The sequence below is a fragment of the Mesocricetus auratus genome, unplaced genomic scaffold (genome assembly GCF_017639785.1).
Source record: "Mesocricetus auratus isolate SY011 unplaced genomic scaffold, BCM_Maur_2.0 Super-Scaffold_15014, whole genome shotgun sequence".
Taxonomy (NCBI): domain Eukaryota; kingdom Metazoa; phylum Chordata; class Mammalia; order Rodentia; family Cricetidae; genus Mesocricetus; species Mesocricetus auratus.
Window position 1 is genome coordinate 17,020,270 of NW_024429186.1, and position 24,001 is coordinate 17,044,270.

At 41.7% G+C, this 24,001-nt stretch overlaps 2 protein-coding genes across 4 annotated transcripts in view; one reads left to right on the top strand and one right to left on the bottom strand.

Annotated features, from left to right (window-relative positions):
* Cpsf2 (cleavage and polyadenylation specific factor 2) overlaps window positions 1–15,071 on the bottom strand; it is a 31,751-nt gene extending 16,680 nt beyond the window's left edge. The window contains exons 1-8 of one of the 2 annotated variants that reach the window (XM_013112212.3): window positions 14,902–15,071; window positions 9,538–9,709; window positions 8,436–8,595; window positions 8,251–8,356; window positions 6,747–6,876; window positions 4,924–5,039; window positions 3,640–3,827; window positions 2,422–2,712 (exon numbers count right to left, since the gene is read on the bottom strand). In XM_013112212.3, the coding sequence (XP_012967666.1) occupies window positions 2,422–2,712; window positions 3,640–3,827; window positions 4,924–5,039; window positions 6,747–6,876; window positions 8,251–8,356; window positions 8,436–8,595; window positions 9,538–9,686 (1,140 nt within the window). In that variant the 5' untranslated portion in view covers window positions 9,687–9,709; window positions 14,902–15,071. Of the gene's footprint in view, window positions 1–2,421; window positions 2,713–3,639; window positions 3,828–4,923; window positions 5,040–6,746; window positions 6,877–8,250; window positions 8,357–8,435; window positions 8,596–9,537; window positions 9,720–14,901 lie in introns of both variants that reach the window. The other variant, XM_005068392.4, reaches the window with a different exon arrangement.
* A 154-nt stretch (window positions 15,072–15,225) lies between these two features.
* Window positions 15,226–22,912, top strand: Ndufb1 (NADH:ubiquinone oxidoreductase subunit B1). Of its 2 annotated transcripts, none has more exons than XM_040742610.1 (3): window positions 15,226–15,384; window positions 21,222–21,366; window positions 22,801–22,912. In XM_040742610.1, the coding sequence occupies exons 2-3, from the start codon at window positions 21,227–21,229 to the stop codon at window positions 22,835–22,837; spliced, it is 177 nt and encodes a 58-aa protein (XP_040598544.1). In that variant the 5' UTR covers window positions 15,226–15,384; window positions 21,222–21,226; the 3' UTR covers window positions 22,838–22,912. The 2 variants fall into 2 exon arrangements, with proteins under 2 accessions (XP_040598544.1, XP_021081850.1); XM_021226191.2 differs by having other exon boundaries at window positions 15,236–15,384; window positions 21,225–21,366.
* The last annotated feature ends 1,089 nt before the right edge of the window (window positions 22,913–24,001 follow it).

A 24,001-nucleotide genomic window follows, 5' to 3' on the forward strand; every position in this document is an offset into this window, starting at 1 on the left:
AGAGGACAGGCCTGTTAGGAACTCGCCCTTTTGTCATTGGGATAGCAACCAAAACATTCACTGAGGGCTACCAGAGTATTGGCACAATCCTGGCCACTACAAAGGTCCTTCTTCTTCTGGAACTTCATTCAATTTGGTAGCAAAAAGAAGACAACAAACAAGGAACATGTGGTAACGAACATTAAGGAAAATAATACACGGTTGTATATAAGCAGGAAGCTGTGGTGGTGCACACCCTTTGGTCCCAGCACTCGGGAGGCAGAGGCAGGTGGATCTCTGTGAGTTCGAGACCAGCCTGGTCTACAGAGAGAATTCCAAGACAGCCTCCAAACCAATACAGAGAAACCCTGCCTCGAAAAACAAAACCAAACCAAAACAAAAAATCCAAAAAAAAAGAAAGGGGCAGAACAAGGTGATGGAAGAGGAGGAGAAGGTAGGAGAAGGTGAGTGGGGACAGAACCCGAGAACACCAAAGTACTTTTAAATTAAAGCCTCCCACTTTGTTTCTGCTGTTTCTCATATCATGAGGACGCTCTGGAATATTTTGTTTTCCCAAACTTTTAATGTCCTTTTAATTCCTCAATGGCATATCAACTCTAATTGAGTTTCTAGTAATTAAAATTTCCAAATTCAGTATTTCATCTCTCATGAAACCATTAAGTACTTCTGAGTTATTTTAACTTGGTATTTCTAAGCTATTAAATAACCTAAGACAGTATTTTATTTTGATATGTTTGCTTGGAATCCTTGATCAGCAATGCTGTAGTTAGTGAATATTTATCAGACTTCAGTTGTTGAGAATGCTTTTCTCAAACTACTTATTATATTAAGACAAGGATATCAGATAGCTTTCACACATGTGGACAAAATACAAAATGGCCATTTAAGCTAGTCTAGTCAACCCACTTGAAATGATGGCTATGGGCATCTGTCAACAACACTGGTGTGGAAAACTGACAGATTTGATGGCTTGGTTGTTAAGCAAAATCTTTCCATATCTTGGTCATTCCATTAGCTGCCATGTTAATGAAGGTGCAGAGGCGGGTTAGTGTATTTAGTGATAGGACAGGAATTCCTGACTGACTTTCTACTTCTCTGTTAAAATCCAGACAAGGTCATGTGCAAGGCATGAGGCTAGGTTAGTTGTGGAACACTGGAAGAGAAAGAAGGCAAACGCTGGTTTACTGGGGAATGAGAAAATGAATATTCTGTTGAATGTTGAATGCTGCTGCCGGTTCCCTTCTGAGGTGGGGTCTCCACATGAAAGGAAATCTGCTTATTGCTCCTGTTTAACTCACAGGGCATAAAGCCGCTAGAGTGCAGGCCCACACTAGTGCAAAGGTGTGGTTAGGCGACAGGAAAGATAGACTTGCTAATAGTGCCTGCACAGTGCTTAATCATGGGGCGCTGTCTCCATGCTAATAGGACAATGCATGGTAAAAGATGAGGTTAGCCAGGCGTTGGTGGCGCACGCCTTTAGTCCCAGCACTCAGGAGGCAGAAGCAGGCGGATCTCTGTGAGTTCGAGGCCAGCCTGGTCTACAGAGCCAGTTTGACAGCCTCCAAAATAATACGGAGAAATCCTGTCTCGAACCCCCCCAAAAAAGATGAGGTTAATGAACTCAAAGACCCAATGAGACTGATAAGCTGTTGACCCTGGAGTCAGAAAAAGGCAGCTGTAAGATCAGACTTAGCCATTTAAAGTAGACAGAGAAGCAGCCCAGGCAGAGTGGACAAAAGACCATTAGGAAATAAGATGCTCTTCAAGAATGGAGAGAGGCTGGGTGTGCAGACACACACATTTAATTGCAGCACTGATGAGGTAGAGGCCCGTGGTTTCTGTAAGCTCCAGGCCAGCCAGAGTTACATGGTTCTCATAAATAAACAAAGAAACAAGAAAGAAAGAAAGAAAGAAAGAAAGAAAGAAAGAAAGAAAGAAAGAAAGAAAGAAAGAAAGGAAGGAAGGAAGGAAGGAAGGAAGGAAGGAAGGAAGGAAGGGACAGACACAGAGAGAGGGTACATGTATGCATGAATACAAAATAAATGCATGTGCGTGCTGTGAGCGTGTGTGTGTGTGTGTGTGTGTGTGTGTGTGTGTGTGTGTGTGTGTGTGTGTTTTCTTGCAGCCAAGTCTAATGACCTAATTTTAATCCCCAGGACCCACGACTCCAGAAAGTTATCCTCTGACCTGAAGAATCAAGGTCAAAAGTCAGCAGGGGGGAGTGTAGCTTAGTGGCAGAATGCCTGCCTAGTTGATGGCTACTGAAGGAGGGACAGTCATTTTTCTTTGAGGATATGGCATAAGCACGGTGCCCATGCTTCAGTAGATGGCTTCACTCACACTCCTATGTATACAGGCAGCACTAACTGCAACAGTGCCCAATAAATATAATAAATTTAAAGTTTGAATATAAGTGCTTACCTCTATTTCTGTAACTTTCTCAGAAGGATTATCAATTAAGAAACGTGCTAAAGTCCCAGGAGTTGTTCTGTAAGTTAAAATGATTGAGTTTTTAGGGTCCTGGCACCACTGAATAAAGAGGTCCCTTGAGAATCCGCACTCCAGGTCAGGCTGGCTGGCAAGTACAACTTTGGGGCTTGGAACTCTAGCCAAGTCAGAAAGACCATGACATAGAGAGAGATGGCGAAACTGAAATGGATTATTTCTCTTGTCTTCAAAACATCTCATCAATTTATCACTCATCCATTCTACCTAATGCAAGGGGGGAAATGACAATAATTAGAAAATGCCGTACGTGTGAGATATTAACAGTAATCAAATTTTAAGACACCCCCGCTCCAGTTGATTAAATTTGTGCCATTTGCACAAGTTGCTAATTGGTCCTTTTCCCCATTAGATTCTCCTACTCCAGTTTTTAATCCTTAAGAAACAAAACAACAACAAACACCCCCCCCCCCAGTTTTGTTGAGTGTGGTGTTGCACGCCTTTAATCCCTACACATAAGGGATCTGCAGAAGCTGGTAGATCTCTGCCTTTGGGGCCAACCTGGTCTACAGAGAGAGAGAGAGAGTTCCAAAGCCAGGGCTACATAGAGAAACCCCGTCTTGAAACCAAAAACAAACAATTTTGCAGTGTTTCATTGATTTGGGTTTAAATCTTTCTGAGAAGAGAATGGTGTTCTAAATGAATATCGGAACCAGGTATCATTGCTTGGAGGGAAAGAATTCATTTTAAGATGAATTCACCAGGCCGTAGTGGCTCATGCTTGGGAGGAAGAGGCAGGCAGATCTCAGTGAGTTTGAGGTCAGCCTGGTCTACAGAATGAGTTCCAGGACAGTCAGAACTGTTACACAGATCCTGTCTTAAACCACCACCCTCTCCTCTCCCCCTTCCCCGTACAGAATGATTAATTCTTGTATTGATATTTTATTTTTACTCCCATTTTATAGATCAGAAAACCAAAAGTTAGAAAACAAGCAACTTGCTCAACCTGTCAAATGAGGACAAAAATAGAAATCTTATGCTTAAATGAAGTAACATATGTGAAGAACACAGGACAGTAAACAGTTAACATTCAGCTGCTATTATTATCAATTGCAGAAAAATAATATCTGAAGGGCAATTAAGACACTACACTTAGCCTCTTTCCTCAATGTCACGGGAGAACAAAGAACAAACCTGTGACTTAGAAAACTCCACCACATTATAGCTGACATTATTCAGAAGTGCCAGTGAATAAACACCCAGGCCTGCATCTTTGGTTCTCCAAATCTGATCAAGAAGTTGAGCAAGCTCCAGAACCCTGCCGGCTGTGTCCACTGCTATTAGAACGTTTCCATCACCACGGAGAGTTTCCAGAACATTTGCTTAAACAAGAACAGAAGAGCCCCATGAAGCACATGCTTTGCAACAAAATTAAACAGTTTCCAGTGTCTTCTATAAAGACTGCATACGTTATTACTAAGACACATATAAAACGTATTCATTCAGATCAACACAGTGACTGTTGATTTGGTTAGACATATCTTTTTAGGAATAAAACACAGGATACATGTTTTGTATGCATGCATGTAGAATAAAACACAGAACATGTAACCTTCCAGGAAGAAAAGCATCTTTGGCAATAGATGTCCTTGTTCTTGAAGTCAGCTTCAAGTGTTGGGTAAAAGTAAACTCTACCTAGCACGCGCGCACGCGCGTGCGCACACACACATACACACACAGAGGAACTGAGGAGCTTCTTAGCGTTAGTGCACTGGTAAGTAGACAGGTAAGAGTGTTTGCTCACATATTTAAAAGTGGAACCCAGTTTTCCTGCTGCCATCACATATAGCTTATAAAAAAATACCACAAAGCCCAACAGAGTGAGTCAAAGCAGAAGCAAGAGGTGACGGCTCAGAGGCACCTCAGTAAAGTCAAGATAACTCTGTCAGAACGGAACACGCAGCACCCAGTCAGCAGACCTTGTGCACTCTCAATGGTGTCTTGGGCTCACTTTCGCTGTCTTTTTGATCTCTCTCAATATATGCATGTTGTACAGAGACCAGTGAATGCCTGTGGGAGCTATCTACGTGCTGAGTGGGAGAGGAAGCCAATCTTTAGAGAGCATCTTGACACAGTCACATTAACATTTCTTAAAACAAAACAAAACACCACAGGAGTTACGGGGCCAGCAAAACACCTTAGTGGGTTAAGGGGCTTGTCAACAAGCCTGATGACCTGAGTTTGATCCTGAGACCCAGATGGTGGGGGGAGAGAACTAACTTCCACAAAATGTCCTCTGACTTCCACATGCACTCTGTGGCAAGCATGCACATATGCATACATTGTACAAATGTATAAAATGTAGTTAGAAAATTACTAGAGTTAGCAGACCTCTTCCGATATAGCCAGCAGAGTAAGCAGAAATGGCTATCCCCGCACACTTCCACAGCTATCCCAATAGGATACAGACATACGTACTCAGGAGCTGCTCGTCTCTCTGTTTCCTTCTAGGCTGCACATATGTAGCATTAAATGAATCTGTGATAAGTAGAGAGGGTCTGCTTAGCATTTCCAGGGAACATCCATTTAAGTGGCTATAACGAAGTTTAAAGATGAAGAATACCTGTCATTTCAAATGAACAGTGATAGCTTCACCTATGACAAAAGTAGCTGCCTTTAGAAGCACCTTCAACTATAAACATATGCATGCTCAATTAAAAAAAAAAGGATAATTCAAAAAGTTTAAGGAGGAAAGTAGAAATATTCCAGAGGACCATTACTTCAAGACAAATGAAAGGATATATTGGACATATCCTTCTCAACAAACGAATTTTCTTGTGTATTCATATATGCATTTAGAACACAGATATCCCTGTATATTTGCACATATTCATTTCTATCTTCTGGACTTGCCCATTTTTTCTAAACCTAACTTTTAGAAATTGTAAAAACTTTCTGCCTGGCAACTGTTTGTAGAGAAATGGGCTATATTCAGCCCAGGTGATGTAATAATCCTCCAACCTTAGCTCCCAATAGCTAGGATTCCAGGCATGTATCAAGGCATCCAGGTTGCAATCATAAAAACTTTCTATTTTACCTGAACTATATTGTATTTATCTGACCATTTTTTTTAACCTGTTTGAGCCTCTTTTTCACCATTTTATCTTTGAAAGACCTCCCAGCCCTCCAGTCTCCTCTCAAGTACTGGGACTACAGAGGTGTGCCACCACACCAAGGTAAATTTTTTACTTCTTTAGGACACATTCCTTGAAATGTATATACAGCTAGTATCAAATGGCTTGCTAGAAAGGCTGACAAGGTGACAAGCTCAATTCTTCCTAGAAGGCTATCAGTAATTGGAAATAATATACTCATATCTAATAAGTACATACCCATTTTGCAATTAGTGTATTTTTGATTTCTTGAGTAATTCCTAACCTTACACGTTTGTAAATATTTGACTAATTGCTACAGTACTTCCCCTAGTTTAATGGTTTTACAGTGTAGGCTAATGTTTTAAATTTGCATATGATCAAATTTATCAGTATTCTTTTGTAAGCAATTTGAGTCATTACCTTTGTGTGTGTAGTCTTTTCCAAGTCAGAGACTGGACACAGCAACACTGCCTCCTTTTCTAGTTAATTCTAAAACGCACCTGAAATTTATTGCTGCACTTTCTAAAGTGGTTGAATTCGTTCACCATTTACTCAGTTTTCTAATCTTCTCATCTACCCACAATTATATGTCTAAACTGAATCACGATTACAAGTCTAGATTCAATCCTTAATTTTTCTTAATGTAAAGCTCCTGAGAGGATTGTAATCTAACGCAAACAGTCAAGAACTTAATGTACAGATGTAGCAAAGAAGTCAACAGGGCAGTGAACACACACACAGTTTACAGCATTTTTCTGAATATCAAATTAATAATGTAAAATTATAACCTATCACCAAATACCATTAAGTTAGATGGTACCCAATCCCCAAAGACAAGAAGTCACAAAGTTTTATCAAGAATTAAGATCATATAAGATATAATTTAATGCATAAAAATTCACTTCCTTTAATGTATAAAAATTCATTTCCTTTGAACACGTCCAGGGAAACATCTACTTTGTAAAATAGATACTGATATATAAAGTTTAAAGCCCTTATGTCCTATAATGAACCCATCAACCTACAATACTTGACATTTTTATACTGTAGAGTTCTGACGAAAAAACAAAAAGTTGCATCTAATTTTCCCTTCAATGAATGAAACAATTTGTGCGTTGCCTTTAGCACTTGTCTAGATATACCTACATCTCCCTCTTGTGGTTGAAGTCAACAGCATAAACAATTTCTTCTTCTCCATCTTTGACTATTTTCCATATTGTTCCTCCTATCATATGACCAGCTGGCAGGGGTGTGATTGACAAACCATGTCCTTTGCCTACATAACAAGATAATGACAATACTCAGATTTTTTTCACAACCCTAACGACAGATGCATTTCTAAGTTATGTTAACAGGAACATGTTCACTGGCACTAAATTCAGATGTTAAAATGCTTACCATGAAAGGACAACCTCATTTCTGGTCTCCAGCTACTCTACCCCCTTAATGTGGACAACTGCTTTTCCCAATCCATTGTTCAACGCCCCAGAGGTATCTATGTTTACAAACACAAGGCTAGAGACTGGACTCAAAAGCCAGCACACAACTACTCAGCATGAACTATATGTTGTATTTGTAGTGCCATGAGCTAAGCCCATGTGCACCAGGCAAACACCACTATACTACATCCCTGGGACTAAGTGTTGATATTTGTATTGCACAGATAATTGCAAAGTTGTTTCCATCTCTGTTAACCTAACTGATGGAAAAACAATCATTATGGAAAAGAGTTTACCCACAGAAAAGTTAAACCCAAGCAAAACGACTAAGACTATACAACTAAGGGTTATTTTGTGGTTTTTCAACAAAACTGCTGCCGTGTCACTTTTCTTGGTCAGCTTTTTTATTTTTATTTTTTAGATAGGGCTTCACCATGTTTCACCCAGGCTTCCCGAACTTGCTGTATATCCTAGATGGGCCTTGAACTCATGATCCTTCTCTCAGCCTCCCAAGCATTTGGATTACAGGCACGAGTCACCACACTAGCTACTGTGCCATGTTGTTAATGCCAGAGTCCATGTTAAGAAAATCTGTAACAGCTTGACATTTGATATCTTTCCTACTATGCCGTCCAAGTACTTAATTTGCTTCAGTCATTACATTGAAGTTTCTGTAAGTTAGTAGGAGGATCCAGACACACTAGCTTTGTTCATTTTACACTGTTTCCCACCTACATACATGGACACCCAAGCCGTTAACATTTTGTTAGTATTTAGTCTGAAATATTTTGAAATTCAAAAGGAAATTCCAGGTAGAAAGTGCTAACAGCGCCCCCTCTCCCTCCCCAGGGTTCTTAGTGTAGCCCTGGCTCTCCTGGAACTCATTCTGTACACCAGGCTGGTTTCAAACTCAGAGAGCCGTCTGCCTCTGCCTCCCAGGTGCTGGGATTAAAGGTGTGCACCACCATGGCCTTGCAGAAAGTGCTAATTTTTATTTCCACACCACAGTGCCTATAATTGGTATTATGAACTCCTCTAAAAGTTTTCAGAAGGCAACTAAATCTATTACTACACAGTGGGTAGGATGCAGCTCAGGGTAGATTCCTTCCCCAGCATGAGTGAGGCTCTGGGCTGGATGCCAGCACTGTAAAACCTAAAAAGCTGAAACAACAGAACCTGCACTCCCTCAGTCCATCCATTTACTACATTACCTTTCAAGTTCACAATCTGAGAGAATTTTAGCTGCTGTATTTTATCGAAGGCTGCATCCACATCATCTAACGTAAAGAGGGTAAAATCTTCAGTATTGTGTCGAGACTAAAGAAAAAACACAAGGCAGGGTTAAAAATGACCATGAGCGGAATATAAAAGCCTCTCTTGTTAACTGTTGAATTACCTGATAAAGATCGTACATGAACATCTGCCCCATTTTATAGACAGGAATTGTGGCATAGATGGCACAGTTCAGACCCAGCTTTCCCACAGCGAATGGGAGGGCACCGAGGTGGAGTGGGTCGGGGTGAGAGAGGAGTACTGCATCAATCTGGTGAACGTGCCTGTGAACACAACCGAGAGGGCAGCCCCATCAGTTCTTTAAGCACAAAAGGCAGAACCGCCGTCATGATTCACACATTGTAGACCCAAGGTTACGCTGAGGCAGGATAGCAAATGAGGCACTACCACAATGACACCCATGAATTGTGATTACGACTGTTACAGTATCAGGTGTGCTTTAAAACGCTTAAAAAGGGAAATGCAGACACTACATTTAAGTTGCTCTTGAATGTTTATCCCATATGCTATTAAGTTTAGGAAGTCAGCTTGTAATTGAGGAAAATGTTAAAGGGGCAACATTTAAATACTCAAATAGTTGTTACTGACTCTGCTTCAGTTTTCTAGCTTGGCAACAAAATAAAATGCCAATATGATAAATATCATTATGATATTGTATCACTGTCATAAGTATCATTAAACAGGGAAGTTATGTCCTCAAGGGCAAGGGCAACAGGATAAAGGAGATGCCTTAGAGGTCTCTGTCTGTCTGTCTGTCTGTCTCTTTTTCTCTGTCTCATCTCTCCTGCCCCCTCCCCTGACATAGTTGTATCAGGTGGATACCATTCAAAGAATAAAGACACAGAGAGTGAGGTAATGTGATTTAGGGACAGTGTTTTCACAGGGAAGTGTCACCTCTCCTCAAGTTTGACAGACTCATGATCTTTCCAAAAATTGAAGAGCACGCTGTCTGTGGTCCACTAGCAAAGTAACAACAAGATTTCACTGAATTTCAAAAACCAAACTCATCAGCCAATCTAAACTTTATTAATTACAATAGTTACAATTTAGCTTTCTGCCACGGATAAACTTACTATAAACTAAAGAAATGATAGCAATGGTATATAATACAGAATGACGTTATAAAAGTGTAGAAAAAGAGAAGTTGAGGATCTGTTTTTTAAAGTTGATTTAATAAAAGCCTAGAAGTACAAACTATAACTTACTTCCTCAGGGAATCAATAATGTCCATAGAGAAGTGTTCATCCCAGCCACAGTCCAACAAAAACCTAAACTCATCAACCTGGAGAAGATAGCAAAGAGCAGACTCTTCTTGGACCCCAGAGAGGGTAGTCAATTTGATGATAGAAGTCATCTTTCTGGTCCAGCAATGGTTATCTAGACGGTGCTTACAAATGAAAACATAATTAAACATAAAAGCATGGTCCACATCACAGGCAAATTTTTTCAATTTTTAAGTGCACAGAAATCCCATCACAGCCATATTTACAAGTACAGTCTTGTTTACAGAGTCCTTCCAAGTCTTCCCTGGGTGTAAATAGTAGGGGACTTTGGAATCACTGATCCAGATTTCAATCAACTCCTACACTATTCAGGACAAGGTAATTAACTTTTCCTCATCTAGGGATTCCAGTCCATAAAACATTAATATACATATACAGATGGTAGAGGATTCCAAGTAACCAGGAAATTATCTAGAGCAGAGATTACTACACCCATACTGCTCACTATTAAGTGGCAGTAGATTAAGAACTCAGCTTCAAACCAGGCGTTGGTGGCGCACGCCTTTAATCTCAGCACTCGGGAGGCAGAGGAAGGCGGATCTCTGTGAGTTCGAGGTTAGCCTGGTCTACAGAGGAAGTTCGAGGACAGCCCCCAAAACAATACAGAAAAACCCTGTCTTGAAAAACAAGCAAACAAACAAACAAAAAAGAACTCAGCTTCAAGGCTAATCTGTCTCTTTATCTAGCTTGATGACAAAGTCTTTCTCTATACAAGAGGTCTTAAATATAGGGACTTGTATGTGGGGACACCTATTATACATTTTCCACAAAGATTAATATGAACACTGTTTTGTAGTAAACTTGTGGGATGAAACTTTTGGAAAAAGTCAGTGAGATGGCTCAGCAGGTAATGTAGGGTCTACATTTAACTGCTCCAACTTCCTTTTGTTTGTTTATTTATTCATAGACAAGGTCTCATGTAATATAGATGGCTTCTCTATGTAGCAAAAGATGACTTTAAACTCCTCATTCTCCTGCCCCCCTCCTTCTCAAATACTGGGATCATAGGCCTGGGTAATCACACCTAACTAGACCTGAGCCATCTGATACATTAATTAGCAGAAGCATATACTAGCTGTTCTAATAAATTAAAATATGAAACACACTGATTTACTGTATTCTCATTTGAGATATGAGAAGTAAACACACTAATTTTGTTTGTTTTCAAGATAGGGTCTTATTATGCAGCCCTGGCTATCCTAGAACTCACTATGAAGACCAGGCTGGCCTTGAAATCACAGATATCCAACTCCCTCTGCCTCCAGAGTGCTGCCTTTGCTTCCAGATAAAAGGCAGGCAGCATTGGGCTTGGTTTAGTCTTCTATTCTATAAAAATGTTCACAAATACTATTTTGTAAAGAATATAGGCAATATTTCCCCAAAGCTGCTTCTATTGGGGGACGGGGCAGTGCTTGGACTCAAACTTGGGGTCCCATGCATGTTAAGCAAGTGCTCTAGCACGGAGCTAAATGCCCAATTCTTTAAATCTACTTTAGCTCTCAGTGTTACTTAATGATGAACTCAAAATACAAAGTGCTTACAGATATAACTGAGTGAATTCCCATTAAAACTTTTACCCAAAGACCCAGACTTCAACAGATAGTAAGTATTGGGGTAGGTTCTTGTGGTAAATATGTATCCTTATCTGACATTCATGACTTAGTGATATCTCAGCTGAAGATATGATGAAATACAAATTCAGAAGAGTTCTTTATGAATCTTTTTAAAAAAGTCTCGGGATGTAATGTGATTAACTTCTGTTTATAATTATAGTGTTTTAATTTCTATGTCTTTCCCCAAGATCCTGAGCAAAGTTGTGTATGCCTTTTGTCTTTTTTTTTTTTTTTTGAGACAAGTTCTTACCACGAAGTCATGTTGGTCTGGAAGTGCCTATATAGCCCAAAAGGTCTCAAGGTTCTTTATTCTCCTGCCTCAGCCTCTCAAATGCTAGGATTCCAGGAATGTACAATCATGCCTGGCCCTATATGTTCCATTTTAAAAAGAAGAAACATTGGGGTTGGAGAAAGGACTCAGGGGTTAAGATCATTAGCATTTCTTATAGAGGACCTGGGTAATTCACACAGTGGTTCACAATCATCCATAACTCCAGCTCTAGGGGATCCAAAGCTCTAAACTCCAAAGGCATCAGACATGTACACATTGCATATACATACATACAGGCAAAACACTCGTTCATACACACAAACTAGTAAGTCTAAAAAAGAGAAACAACTGTAAAGAGTTAAATTTACAAAAGGCATAAAACATAAATAAAATGGTTATGAGGCAAACTGGTTGTAACCTGCTTACATATACAGTTTAGAAAATGAAGTTTAAAAATTCTCCACTGCTTCTGTTATTGAGAACTAAGATTACTTATGGAGATTTATAAGGTCAGGGCAGAAAGAGAAAAGACATTCAAAAGATTGGAATGACATTAGCTAAGACACAAAGCTAGCATACATCAGTGAAGAACTCAGCGACAGACAGACTGACCTAATAAGCAGGACAGGACCAACTGACTGGCCCCTGGATACCTTGGATCTAGGTCTACAGGTAATAAAGGAACATTTAAAAATTCATTAACAGGAAGAAGACATGAGACAGGCAACTCTGTATGAAGGAAAGCAGGTGATGTGCATGACTGCACACTAACAGAGCGTGGACACAGAAAAGGGATAGTGCTTAATTAGACTTCTAGACACTTCTCTCCACTTCGCTTACTCTGTTCTTTAGTCCCTACTGTATTTTAGAATTCTTTATCAATTCATTGGTTTTTGCTCAGTAGCCAAGGCTGATGTCTTCCCTGTATTTCCCCAGGACTGTCCCCTATCAGTTCTGAGTTGTTCCTCCCTCAGAACACCTTGCACATATACCATTCTTTTCTGTTCCTACTGTCAACACTGAACCTCAGACCACATCATTACCTTACATTTGGGTTTCTCCCTTCCTCTCCCTGCAGCTTCTCCTCCCTTCATCTCAACAGAAACACTACTGCCAGATTAATCTAAAACATCCCACCACACACATACACACCCCCTTGCTCAAGTCTTTGAAGGCGGGGCTGGCAAGATGGCTCAGTGATTAACTGGAACCTGAGTTCTGTCCCTTGTACTCATGTGATGGAAGGACAGTGCCTACTCCAGCAAGCTGTCTGTGACCTTCATCTGTGCTCGGTGGTACATGTGTGTGTTCGTGCACAAAGTTTAAAATAAAAACAAATAACTATTAATGGCAAGTGTGGTGAGGAGTCAAAGGAAGCTGCCTTTGACATCAGTTTGCTCTTCTCTCAGGGTCTAGATCAAATTCTGCCTCTTTCCTCATGCCTTTCTAGCCATTAGTCTAGATAGATAAATATAACTAAAGTCACAGATAGAATCTAAACTTTTTCACAGCCACATTTAAAAGAGGTAAAACCTAATGTTTTATTTAACATCATCATTTCAACATGTGATCATTTAATGAGTCTGTTTACATTGCCTTCAAATTCGGGGACATCTCTGACCCATTTCAAGTGCTCAATATTGCATGTGGCTAGTGGCTACTGTAATAGCAGAGGTCTAGACTGCAAAATCAATGCTTTAGGCTGGGGAACACTGTGTTTTTGCCACCGCTAAAGAGCAAAGTTGCCACCACCCTGTTTTTATATGCATGCCTCAGACTGGATTTTAATGGTATCACCAACCACGAAGTCTCCCAGACTAAAAACTAGCCGCCCCCTACCAGCAAATTAGTACTCACTAGTTGAATCCTATACAGCATCTACTTCATTTCTCTTGGTCTTTCTTCTCCTGCCTCAATGGAGGTGCTGGTGCCTTACCTGAATGACTGTAATTTCATCTAGTTTTCTTGGTCCTCCATACCCTGATCACAACCACTCCCTGAAAGCATGCTTTAGCTTCTGGCTAACTACTGAACACAATCCCAACTGAAATCAAGACCACTCACAAACTGTTCTCAACCCCCAATTTGTACCTTCAGTCTTCACCAAGCACTCTGTTTTTTTGTATTTAAATCTCCCTTAACAATGCTCAACCTTCTCAGGTTTTTTTTTTGTTTTTTTTTGGTTTTACGAGACAGGGTTTCTCTGTATTGTTTTGGAGGCTGTCGGTCAAGTCCGGCCTCACAGAGATCCGCCTGCCTCTGCCTCCGGAGTGCTGGGATTAAAGGCGGGCGCCACCACCGCTCAACCTTCTCAGGCTTTTAATCCTCATTCTGCACCCAGCAGTGACTTTGTTTTCCTGGGTTTAGTAAATTCCTTTTGATCCAGCTCAGGTGCAGCCTTTTCACTGTCCCTGTCCCCAGGTAAAGTTGGTTGCTTGATTACTTAGCACAGAGAATATTTGCTGAATGGGTGCTGAATGTCTAAAAGTGATCGTCTTCACATTGCCCAAACCAAGCACATCGCTCCCAGCAATATAAAGTAATGCATGCTGAAAGCAGTAGTGATTTTTTACTATCTTTGCTTCAATACCGAGCATACACTTACTCTCTCAAGAATGATCATGCACGTTAAGGACAACAAATGAGAAGAACGCAAAGTCCAAGAACAAAGATGGGTCTGGACTAGTCCTGGGGCTTAGAGAGGGGGAGAAGTCTCTCCTTAGTCGTTCAGGAAAAGCAGGAGTTTGAAACAGGCAAGGGAGTTGTAACATTAAAGGTTAGAGGGTAGGCATAGATGGTGGCTTTAGCTCTCCTGATCACAGGGGTTCAGACTACTGGGGTTAGAGCTGGCTTGACGTCTGGTTTCCTGAAAAGTATGTAAACAAGGAAAGTAGGAATGAGGTTTCGGAAAATGCAATCATTGTGGAAACACTGAGACCGACAACAATTCTAACAAGGCGAGGGATAAACATCTCAAGGGGGTTTGAAATTAAGGAGCCAAGAAGGCACCTGGCCTCGTGGTCTCTGAACCCAGAATAGGTAGAGCAGTAGAGAGAAGGCTTGGGGTGTGGGTGGGGAGGATCGCGGCACCAGGGAAAGGAGCCCAGGCTGGACGCGGGCTAACTCTTAGCTCCAACAGGATGAAAGGCCAGAGGAACTTTACAGGAGGGAGGGCAAGGAGCGAAGGAGGACCCATGGAAGCGCCACAAACACCCCGAGGTTTCGACCCGTGGAAAATTCGCTTTTCTTTCCCCTTGCGGAACGCTTTTTCCAGGAACCACGGAGACGGTCACAACCGAAACCGCGGGAGCGCGTCCGGGCGACACCGGGCCGATGCAGGAACCCAGTCCCCAGAGGGCCTCCTCCCGGATCCGAAGGCTCTTTTCCTTTCCCCGTCCTCACCTTCCTGGTCAGGCTCCCCCGGCCCCGTCCACGGCCCTTCCCAGCCCCTAGTAAAACGCAGGTTCGAGAGCGAGCAGAGCAGGCGCGCGCTCAGCGGCAGAGAGCGGCCGGCAGGAGCCCCGGTGTGGCGGCCGCCATCTTGGGCCTGAGGCGGGCGGCTGAGGCGGGGACGACCCGGGCGACACCATCTGTGGGGGTGTCGGGGGACCGGGTTGGGGAAGACGACAGCGCAGAAGCTCACCAATCTTGTCAGCTTGGATACAGGTTTTACTCAGAGCTTTTTGTTATTATTGAGAGCTTAAAAACTAAAGGACTCGCTCGTGAGGAGAGGGAGAGAAGCGTTGGGTTGTCGTCGCCACCCCTCTTCTCAGGGCTGGCGCGGAGAGTGGCAGCTTCTGAGTTCACAGCTTCCGCTGGCGCCGCTGGCCTAGCTCCCTGCCGCTGCCCTTGGTCCCGTGGGTCGTGCTTGGCACCGGGCTGCAGGTGGGTTTGGGGACCCAGGCGCCACCCGTCGCGGTGGTGCAGGTGGGAGGGTTCTGGGGAAGCCTCGCGTGGAGGGAAACCAGGGTCGCCCTTGGGGGAGCATTACGGGCTGCCCTGCCCGCTCCACACCTCTTACTAGGGGTGCTCTGATGCTGGCGTAACCATAGTTCAGTTTGGGGACCACCGATGGCCTCCCCTCTCGGGACTGGAGAGGGCACACAGGGATCCGACTCTGAGCCCACAGCAGGGAACGTGGCCCCGATCGATCCAGAAGCAGCTCACAATCGCCTAGGCCTAGACATCTGCCTCTTCGCCCAACTTGACTCTACTAAATATGAAGCCTGCACTCAACCAATTGTCTTTTAAAGACTCGACTTTATGCTTGGTTCCCAGCTTGTGTATGTCACGATCTCAAAGGTTCCATTGCTGTCCGCATTCAGGTCTGTTTTCCACGGCTTAGGTGACACTTTGTGAGTGGTACTTATAAGGTACTGTGAGATCCAGCTAGATGCAATGTATCTCTCTTAAAATGTCTACTTATCTCTAAAGATCCAGAGCGGACTCACCACAATAAGACACCAATTTCTGTTTTCTTCTTGGAAGGGGAAAGGAGAAAAAATAGGGAAAATGTGAGGGGTTTTGTTGTTGTTTGTTTTAAAAACAAACAAGCTGGGTGGAGATAGAGGCAAGTGCATCCCTGTGAGATTTAGACTAGCTTGGTGTACACAGCCAGGAGAGAGAGATTGAGATTTAAATGTTTACCTCTGTACATACCAGGCAGTATAACACAAGAATTTAAGCCATGTCAGGATAAAGATTGATTGCCTGAGTATTATGCTAATCCTGATTCTTCACTCTCTAATTTAAAGAAAGTTACTTTGCCATGAATGAACTTGGATTTCTTGATCTGAAAAAAATAATAATGTCCACTGCATTGAGACATTGTTACTTAACAAACCCGCAGTGCTGTGGTGAGGATTATATGATTTAGTGATTATGTAGAAATACCTCTTAGAAGTGGCCCACATCTGGTTGGGCGTTGGTGGCACACGCCTTTAATTCCAGCACTCGGGAGGCAGAGGCAGGTGGATCTCTGTGAGTTCGAAGCCAGCCTGTTCTACAGAGTGAGTTCCAGGACAGCCTCCAATACAATATAGAGAAACCCTGTCTCAAAAAACAAACAAACAAACACATCTGTAATTCCAACTACTTGTGAGGATGGGGGGTGGTAAGTTTGAAGCCATCCTGAGCAACACAGTAACTGTCTCAAAAAAAGGAAAAGAAAGATTCAGCTCTTTAGAAGCTTGCCAAAAAAATTCGATGACTTTAATATTGAAAGATCCATGACCAAGGCAGCATGTGCAGCTCTGTATTAGTAAAGTGCTTTACAAAGCTAAGAGCAACCCCCCCGCATCTCCCTCCTTGCTCCTCCCCATCCCCACAGAGGGAAAGAAATATGACTCCTTAGTGCCCTAACATGAAACCCAGCTCTTTTTTCCCCCCTTAAAAAATACTGTGGTACACGTGCCTTTAATCCCAATACACAGGAGGCAGAGGCAGGTGGATCTCCCTGAGTTCAAGGCCAGCCTGGTATAAGCATAAGTTTCAGGACAGCCAGGACTAACAGAGAACCCTGTCTAGAAAAAACAAAACAATCCAAAAAACAAACATCAACAACAACAAAAATACTAAAGTTACTCCAAATTCTGAAATAAAATTCTTTTTATGAACCCTCATGCAAAAAAGACACCCCTGGGGCTAGAGAGATGGCTTGGTGCTTGCTGCTTTTCCAGAGGGACAGAGTTTGGTTCCTAGCAGCCATGTTGCATGGACGACTCAGAACTCCACTCCGAAGGGTTCTGATGCCTCTGCCTTCTCAGCTACCAGTACTCATGCACAGGCACAAACACTTATAAAAAACTTAAGATAAATCTGAGGAGGCCAAGGAGACTACTAATATGTATAGTGCTCTCATAAGTACCAGCCAGGAATATATTCCTTAAATCAATTAATTGGTGTGGCACCTGCTGAGCAGCCTGCATCCGAGAATGTAGCGAGGTGGTCGGGATAGATGACACAGAGACCGGTCGGTTGCGTTAAGAAAACTTTATGCTCCCCAAGTCGGCTTAGGAGAACTCCTCAAGAAAAAACGCTTCCCTTTTTAACAGACTTCTCCCATCCATACACACACAATTCTCCAACCGAGCTCTCACACACCTCTCACAGCTCTCACAGACTTCTCACCCTCCTGGCTGGTGGTTAAATCTCCAGCACCAGAATTCGGGAGAAACAACAGGGAGCAGGAAGAAACAGCTAGCCGTAGGGGGGATCTAAGTCATGGTGTTTCAGTGAGGGAGCCCTTATTGGAGCCCTATCAAGAGCTTTATGGCACTGAATTGTTTTCAGTAAACCCAGGCTGATGGAGGGGTGGGTTTCTGGCCAGGGTCTGTGATTCCCACAAATTGGCCCTGTCCTCTTGCTGAAATTCTTGGCTACCCAAAACCTAGATTTGCCTCAGTGAAGCTTGTCCAGGTCCTCACCACCTTTGCCTAGACTAGATGAAGCTCTACGGATTCGGGCCCATGGCCAAGATCCTCACTACTTCCTCTCTTACCCATTTTGTAGAAAATCATTCTGACTCACAGATGTCTATCTTTGCCCTCCCTGTTCATCGACTTGCAGGAAAGCATCCATGCAGATACTGTTCACTGCACTGCTCCTAAGCCCACTGAATATATACTGTACCACTGTAATATGAGACACCTCCCTAGAACTAAGATGTGTCATTATCTCTTATGGATATTCCTTCATGGTGATTGAATCCAACCATGGATTTAATGAAGGCTCCTTTTCTTATTACCGTTGTCACTACGCCTGGAGTCTGTAAGAGCCTGAATGTGGCAACAGCCCCCATAGGCCTACCTCATCTCTTCTAAATAGTCAGACTAAACCCACTTCTTAGGATGCAATTAGTAATGGCTCTTTTAAATGGTTCTAAGCTGGGAATCAGCAGGTACTTGTTAATACAAAATGATATCTAACAGCTGTGTAAATGATGAAGCGAACACCTTTTTTATAAACATTTATGTGTGGTGCATGCAAGTGTTTGTGTGTACCCTATGCAACAGCACACATTCTGGTGTAGAAGTTAGAGGGTGACTTTCAACTGTTGAGAACTCTCTCCTAATATCATGTAGGTCCCAGGAATCGAACTTGGGTTCTTAGACCTGATGGCCAGCGCCTTTACCTGCTGAGCATGTTTCTTGGCCCTTAAGTTTGCAATAAAGACAGGAAGTATAGGTGACCACTGAGTTTGCCAAACTTGAACACAGTGTCATGAACACAGATATTGTCTAGTATTCTGCAGTTGAGTGCTTTAAAGTAACTTCATCTTATTATCAAAGGTCTTTATCATCTCCTTTCTTGCTTGGCTCAAGTTTACAAAGCAGGTGAAGAGTTACTTATTGAGCCCTTGGTTAGCATTTCAAGAACCACTTTAAATGTAAGTGATACTATTTATTAAGAGAACCACTGTCTTCCAGGACATAAAGCAAGATTGGCTTCACTTATATTTATGTCTCCAAGAAGCATTTGTACCCAAACCAGTAGGTGAGTTGTTCTGGAGTCTGTAAGAGCCCATATGTGGCAGGAACTCCATAGTCCTAACTCATCTCTTTTCTGAATGGAGTCAGACCAAACACGATTCTTAGAATGCCAGGAGTGGTGGTTCTATTCCTGTCTCGTCCTGGAGTAAGGCCAGAGAGCCCCTAGTTTAAAAAGAGTCCCCAGGTGGTTCTGATGTGTAGTAAGTGTTGAGAATTCCAGCTGTAGCTAGGCAACAGAATTGAAAATAAAACTAACAGATGGACAAGCTGTAAGTGTATATTCATCTCATCATGTGCTACATCATAATTTTGTAGATAAGTGATGTTCAAACTGAAATTCGCTATAAGGAATATTATATAGTACAAACTATATAGTAACTATATAGTAAGTTCATGATTATAGTCTAACACTGAGACTTTAGGTACTAGATTCTTAAAATCTGACAAGTAGAGTGGTGTACACAGTCCATATCAGGAGGTGAAGCAGGAATGGAGCCTACATAAACACCTGCACAGGTTATGCTAGACACTCTGCCAGGAATGTATTGTAGAACTGTCGGGTCCTCTCAGCCACTGCATGTGATGTATTCATTTGCATGTGGATGTATACAAATATTAACAAAATTGGTGGTTCAGTGGTGTTTACTGAATTCAGCACACATTTGCTTTTTTTTTTTTTTTTTTTTTTACCCAACTCCCAGTCCCGCTTTTCCTCACCTGCCCTTTGGAATGTTTTAAAAGCTAAAAAGCCCTTAGATAACTGGAAATAGCAACTCAAGAAAGAAAGTATGCTATGCTATAGGAGACACAGTTTGGAGTGGACTTGAATTTTAACAACAGTTTGCAATTAACAGCTACTTGAGATAAGCTGTTGATTTTTAGTGTTATTTTTTTTTCATGTTTTGTCTACATGTATGCAAGTACACCGTGTTTGAGCCTGGTGTCCTTGGAAGTGAGGTTACTGGATCCCCCGGAACTGGAATTATGGTTGTGAGCATGCATGTGTGCACTGGCAACACCTATACACACCGGGACCACTGAGCCATTTCTCCAGCCCCGAGTTAAGCTATTTTCATACTGCATAAAATGAGAATAAGAGTTACTACACATTGTATATAGAAATATGATAGCTTAGACTCTAGTACCATTCAGTAAATACCATTCTGCAACATTTTCTTGTGACATTATGTTCTTTTCAATTATTTTTTTTATCCTTCAAAAAATAGTTTTCAATAAGTTTCTCTTTCCTCAAAAATTCAAGCTGGGTGGTAGTGGTGTTCACCTTTAATCCCAGCACTCAAGTCAGAGGCAGGTGGCTCTCTGAGATCTAGACCAGTCTGGTGTACAGATCAAGTTCCAGAACAGCCAGGGTTACACAGAAACCCTGTCTCAGAAAAACAAAATAGTAAAACAATATTAAATTTACGTGTGAGAGCATCTACAAATACTTCATATATGTGAGGTCAAAAGCAACACAAAGAATGCACTTATTCATTTTGCAGGTCCATTTCTTGACTCTATAGTATATCAAATCACAGATGAAGTAAAAAATAAGATTTTGTAAATGGTGTGATACAGTATATTTTTTTATTATGTTTATCTGTGTGTATATGTGTGCATGTATGCCCCAAGGTCAGAGTACAACCTGTGGAAGTGGTTCTCTCCCTCAACCATGTATGTGGGTTCTGGGGATCAGTCTCAGCCAGGCTTGGTAGTGAGTGCCTTTACCCAATGAGCCATCACACTGGCCCAAGTACAGTGAATCTTATATTAACCATTACCGTCTAATCTGGGTTTTACCTGCTTTCTGATGCCAAGCAAACCTGAAGAGGCTTATGCTTTTAACATGTCATGCCCATAGCTATCTTCCATTTCAGATGCAATTTAAAAGAGGATTTGTGTTAACCCAGGTGTGGTAGCTTACACCTGTAATCTCAGCACCAGGAACATCTGTGGCAGGCTCAAGTCAGCCTAGTCTATACAGTGGGTTCCAGAATATAACTGTAGCAAGGTCACACCTGTCTCAAAAAAAACCCTCCAAACCAAAGGGTAATTATTAACACACCAATTGAACATACTAATGGAATCCCCATTCATATAGCATGTATTGATTATATCCTTTCACCCTCATCCCCCTCCTAAGGTGTAATGTTCCTAGTCCCTAGGAATCCCCAACCACCTTTTATTTCAGTATTTCAAAGGCACTTGTATTTCATTTTTTCCCCATTTTAGCAGCCATGATGACCTTGCTTCAGCTTGTACGTGAGCACTGGGTTCATATACTTGTCCCTGTGGGATTGGCCTTTGGATGCTATCTAGACAAGAGGGATGACGAAAAGCTGACTGCCTTCCGGAATAAGAGTATGCTGTTTCAAAGGTTAGTCCACGAGCTTTTAGGGGGTTTGGGCTTTTTTCCAGAGATAAAAAGAGGTGTATTTTCTACTCTGGTGATTTATAATCAAGTGATGAACACTTCTGGCTTATTTAATCATTGGTTGAAACTGTATGATTACCTTTGGAATATAAATAATCTTTAGTTTATTATCTAGCCATTTCAGATCTTTGAAAGTTTTTTCTTTTATTAATCTTTTCATAGTGATTTTTTAAAAAATGTTTTTATTTATGTGCATGTCACATGTGTGGGTGCTCTTAGAACCAGAAGAGGGCATCGGGTTCCCTGGAGCTGGAGTTACGGGTACTTGTGAGCCTCCCGGTGTGGGTGTCCTATGTGAGAGCACCAAGCACTCATACCCTGAGCCATTTTCCAGCACCCCCATTATGCATATATTTGTCCCCCTCCCCCCACCACTGGTTCCATTCCTTTCCCAAATGGACTATCTTCTGTTTTCATGTCACATGTATTTAAATCTAGATTTTGCATGACAGGAAACATGCAATATTATATCTTTTCTAGTTTTCATTACCTTTATTGTTGCCCTTTCCCTTGAGGCCTCCCTTAGTAGTTCCCACTTCTACAAAGTCAGAATTTTTAAAGAGTGTATTTTAGTATAGAAACAAAACTTAAATCAGCTGCCCAAAACCTATCATTTATGCTTTCATATATGCTATTGCATATGTCTTAAGCCATAATATAGCTGAAGTAAACAGTAATGCTGTGTTCTCAGTATCACTGCTTGAGATCTTTACATATAGTGACTGAGTGATAACGCCCAGAAGCTGCCTGGGTCTATGGCATGCCTATCAAGAGCAGATAGTGTAGCTATCTGCCAGTGGATGTAGCTATCAGGATTGGAAGCTCAAAGGGGTAAACAGACTGAGTAGCATCCAGTGTCACTATGCAGGTGTGGTTCAGAAGTCTGCTATTTCAAGAAAGATGAAATGAGTTGCAAAGGATCCAGAAGCAAGTGCACTCAGAAGAACCAAGTATCATGTAATCAAAAAATTACTGTTCTTTAAGCTGGGAAAGAGACAGTAAAAGTTTATGGGAGAACTGAATGAATGTTTATGATGAATCTAATGTAAAACTTAAATGTCAGTTTCATAGAATGTAAACAAATATAAACTTCTGGCCCTCTCATAAAGATAATTTTTATATGGGGGCTAGAGAGATAGCTCAGTGGTTAAAAGCATCTGCTGCTTTTAAAGAGGACCTAGGTTTGGTTTCTGGCACCCACATGGTGGCTCACAACTGCCTAACTCCAGGTCCAGGGGATCCACTGCCCTCTCCTGGCATGCTAGGACACCCACACACGGTGAATGTGTATACTCTATGGCACACACACATAAAATAAAAGTTTCATGTTTTTTAAGTTGAATTACTGTTTTTCCTTTCTTATTTCTTTTCACACAGGGAACTGAGGCCCAATGAAGAAGTTACTTGGAAGTAAATAAATTCTGTGGCTAAATCACAGAATGTTCACATTTTAAAAGTTATCAGAGAAATAAAAATGTTTATTATTTAATTGGAAGTGTGATTCTTTTTATACTTTTTGAGGTAATCAGTTATATTCTTTGAATTTTATGGACTTTCTTTTTTTTTTTTTTTTTTCTTTTTTTTTCGAGACAGAGTTTCTCTGTATTGTTTTGGAGACTGTCCTGGAACTAGCTCTGTAGACTAGGCTGGCCTCGAACTCACAGAGATCCGCCTGCCTCTGCCTCCCAAGTGCTGGGATTAAAGGCGTGCGCCACCAACGCCCGGTGAATTTTATGGACTTTCAAGTATCAGGCACAGTCGTCTTAAAATAACTAGTGAGGCCAGGTGTGGTTGTACAAACCTATAATCTTAGCATTTAGGAGGCAGAAACAGAAAGATTGCTGCAAATGCAATGTCAGCCTGGTTCTAGGTGAGCCAAGGATGTATGTATGCATATATGTGTGTGTATATACATACATACATATGTGTCAAGACCACGTCCCAAAAAATCAGTTTCTCTCTTTGGATTACAGTACTAACTACAGTCATAACTACAATGTTTTCCCCTCATATTTTTCAAATATACGCTATGGTCTCAAGAGTATCACCCAGAAGTGTGTGTGTTCAAATTTAATCTCCATTGTGAAGTATTCAAAGAATGGAAGCGTCTTAGAATACCATGGAGAAGTGCAGCTTCTGAAAAGTGATAGGACTAGGCTATGCATCAGGGTACTGCATCTGTAACCGAACTTCTGGTGGCTTTACAAGAGCTGTATTACTTGCCATGGGATACCTTACACCTCAGGATTGGCAACGAGAAGGTCAGCATTGGCTATGGCCCTTGACTTTGGAACTTCAGAATCACCAGCAATACCTTGTTGTAGTATATGGAGACTAAGAAAGTGTGCTTCCAGGGAACTCTAAAAGATGGTACTAGGGTTTTGTTCACTAAAATCATTAAAAATAAGGAAGCCTTAGATTTGGCATTGATTTCCTAAATATAATGCACAGCATTGTGTTTTCAAAGATTAGTTAAGTGTACTTAATTGAAATTTAAAGCTTGCTCTTTTAGGGGTGGTGAGACAGCTCAGACAGTGGTAGAGCCTAATCTATATAGTTCAGATGACTGCTCGTCTAA

Excerpts from the sequence above, each read along its gene's own strand:
- Ndufb1 (XM_040742610.1), top strand. The coding sequence starts at position 21,227 with ATGATGACCTTGCTTCAGCTTGTACGTGAGCACTGGGTTCATATACTT. Across the intron at positions 21,367-22,800 it reads AAGAGTATGCTGTTTCAAAG|GGAACTGAGGCCCAATGAAG; the intron begins GTTAGTCCACGA and ends CTTTTCACACAG.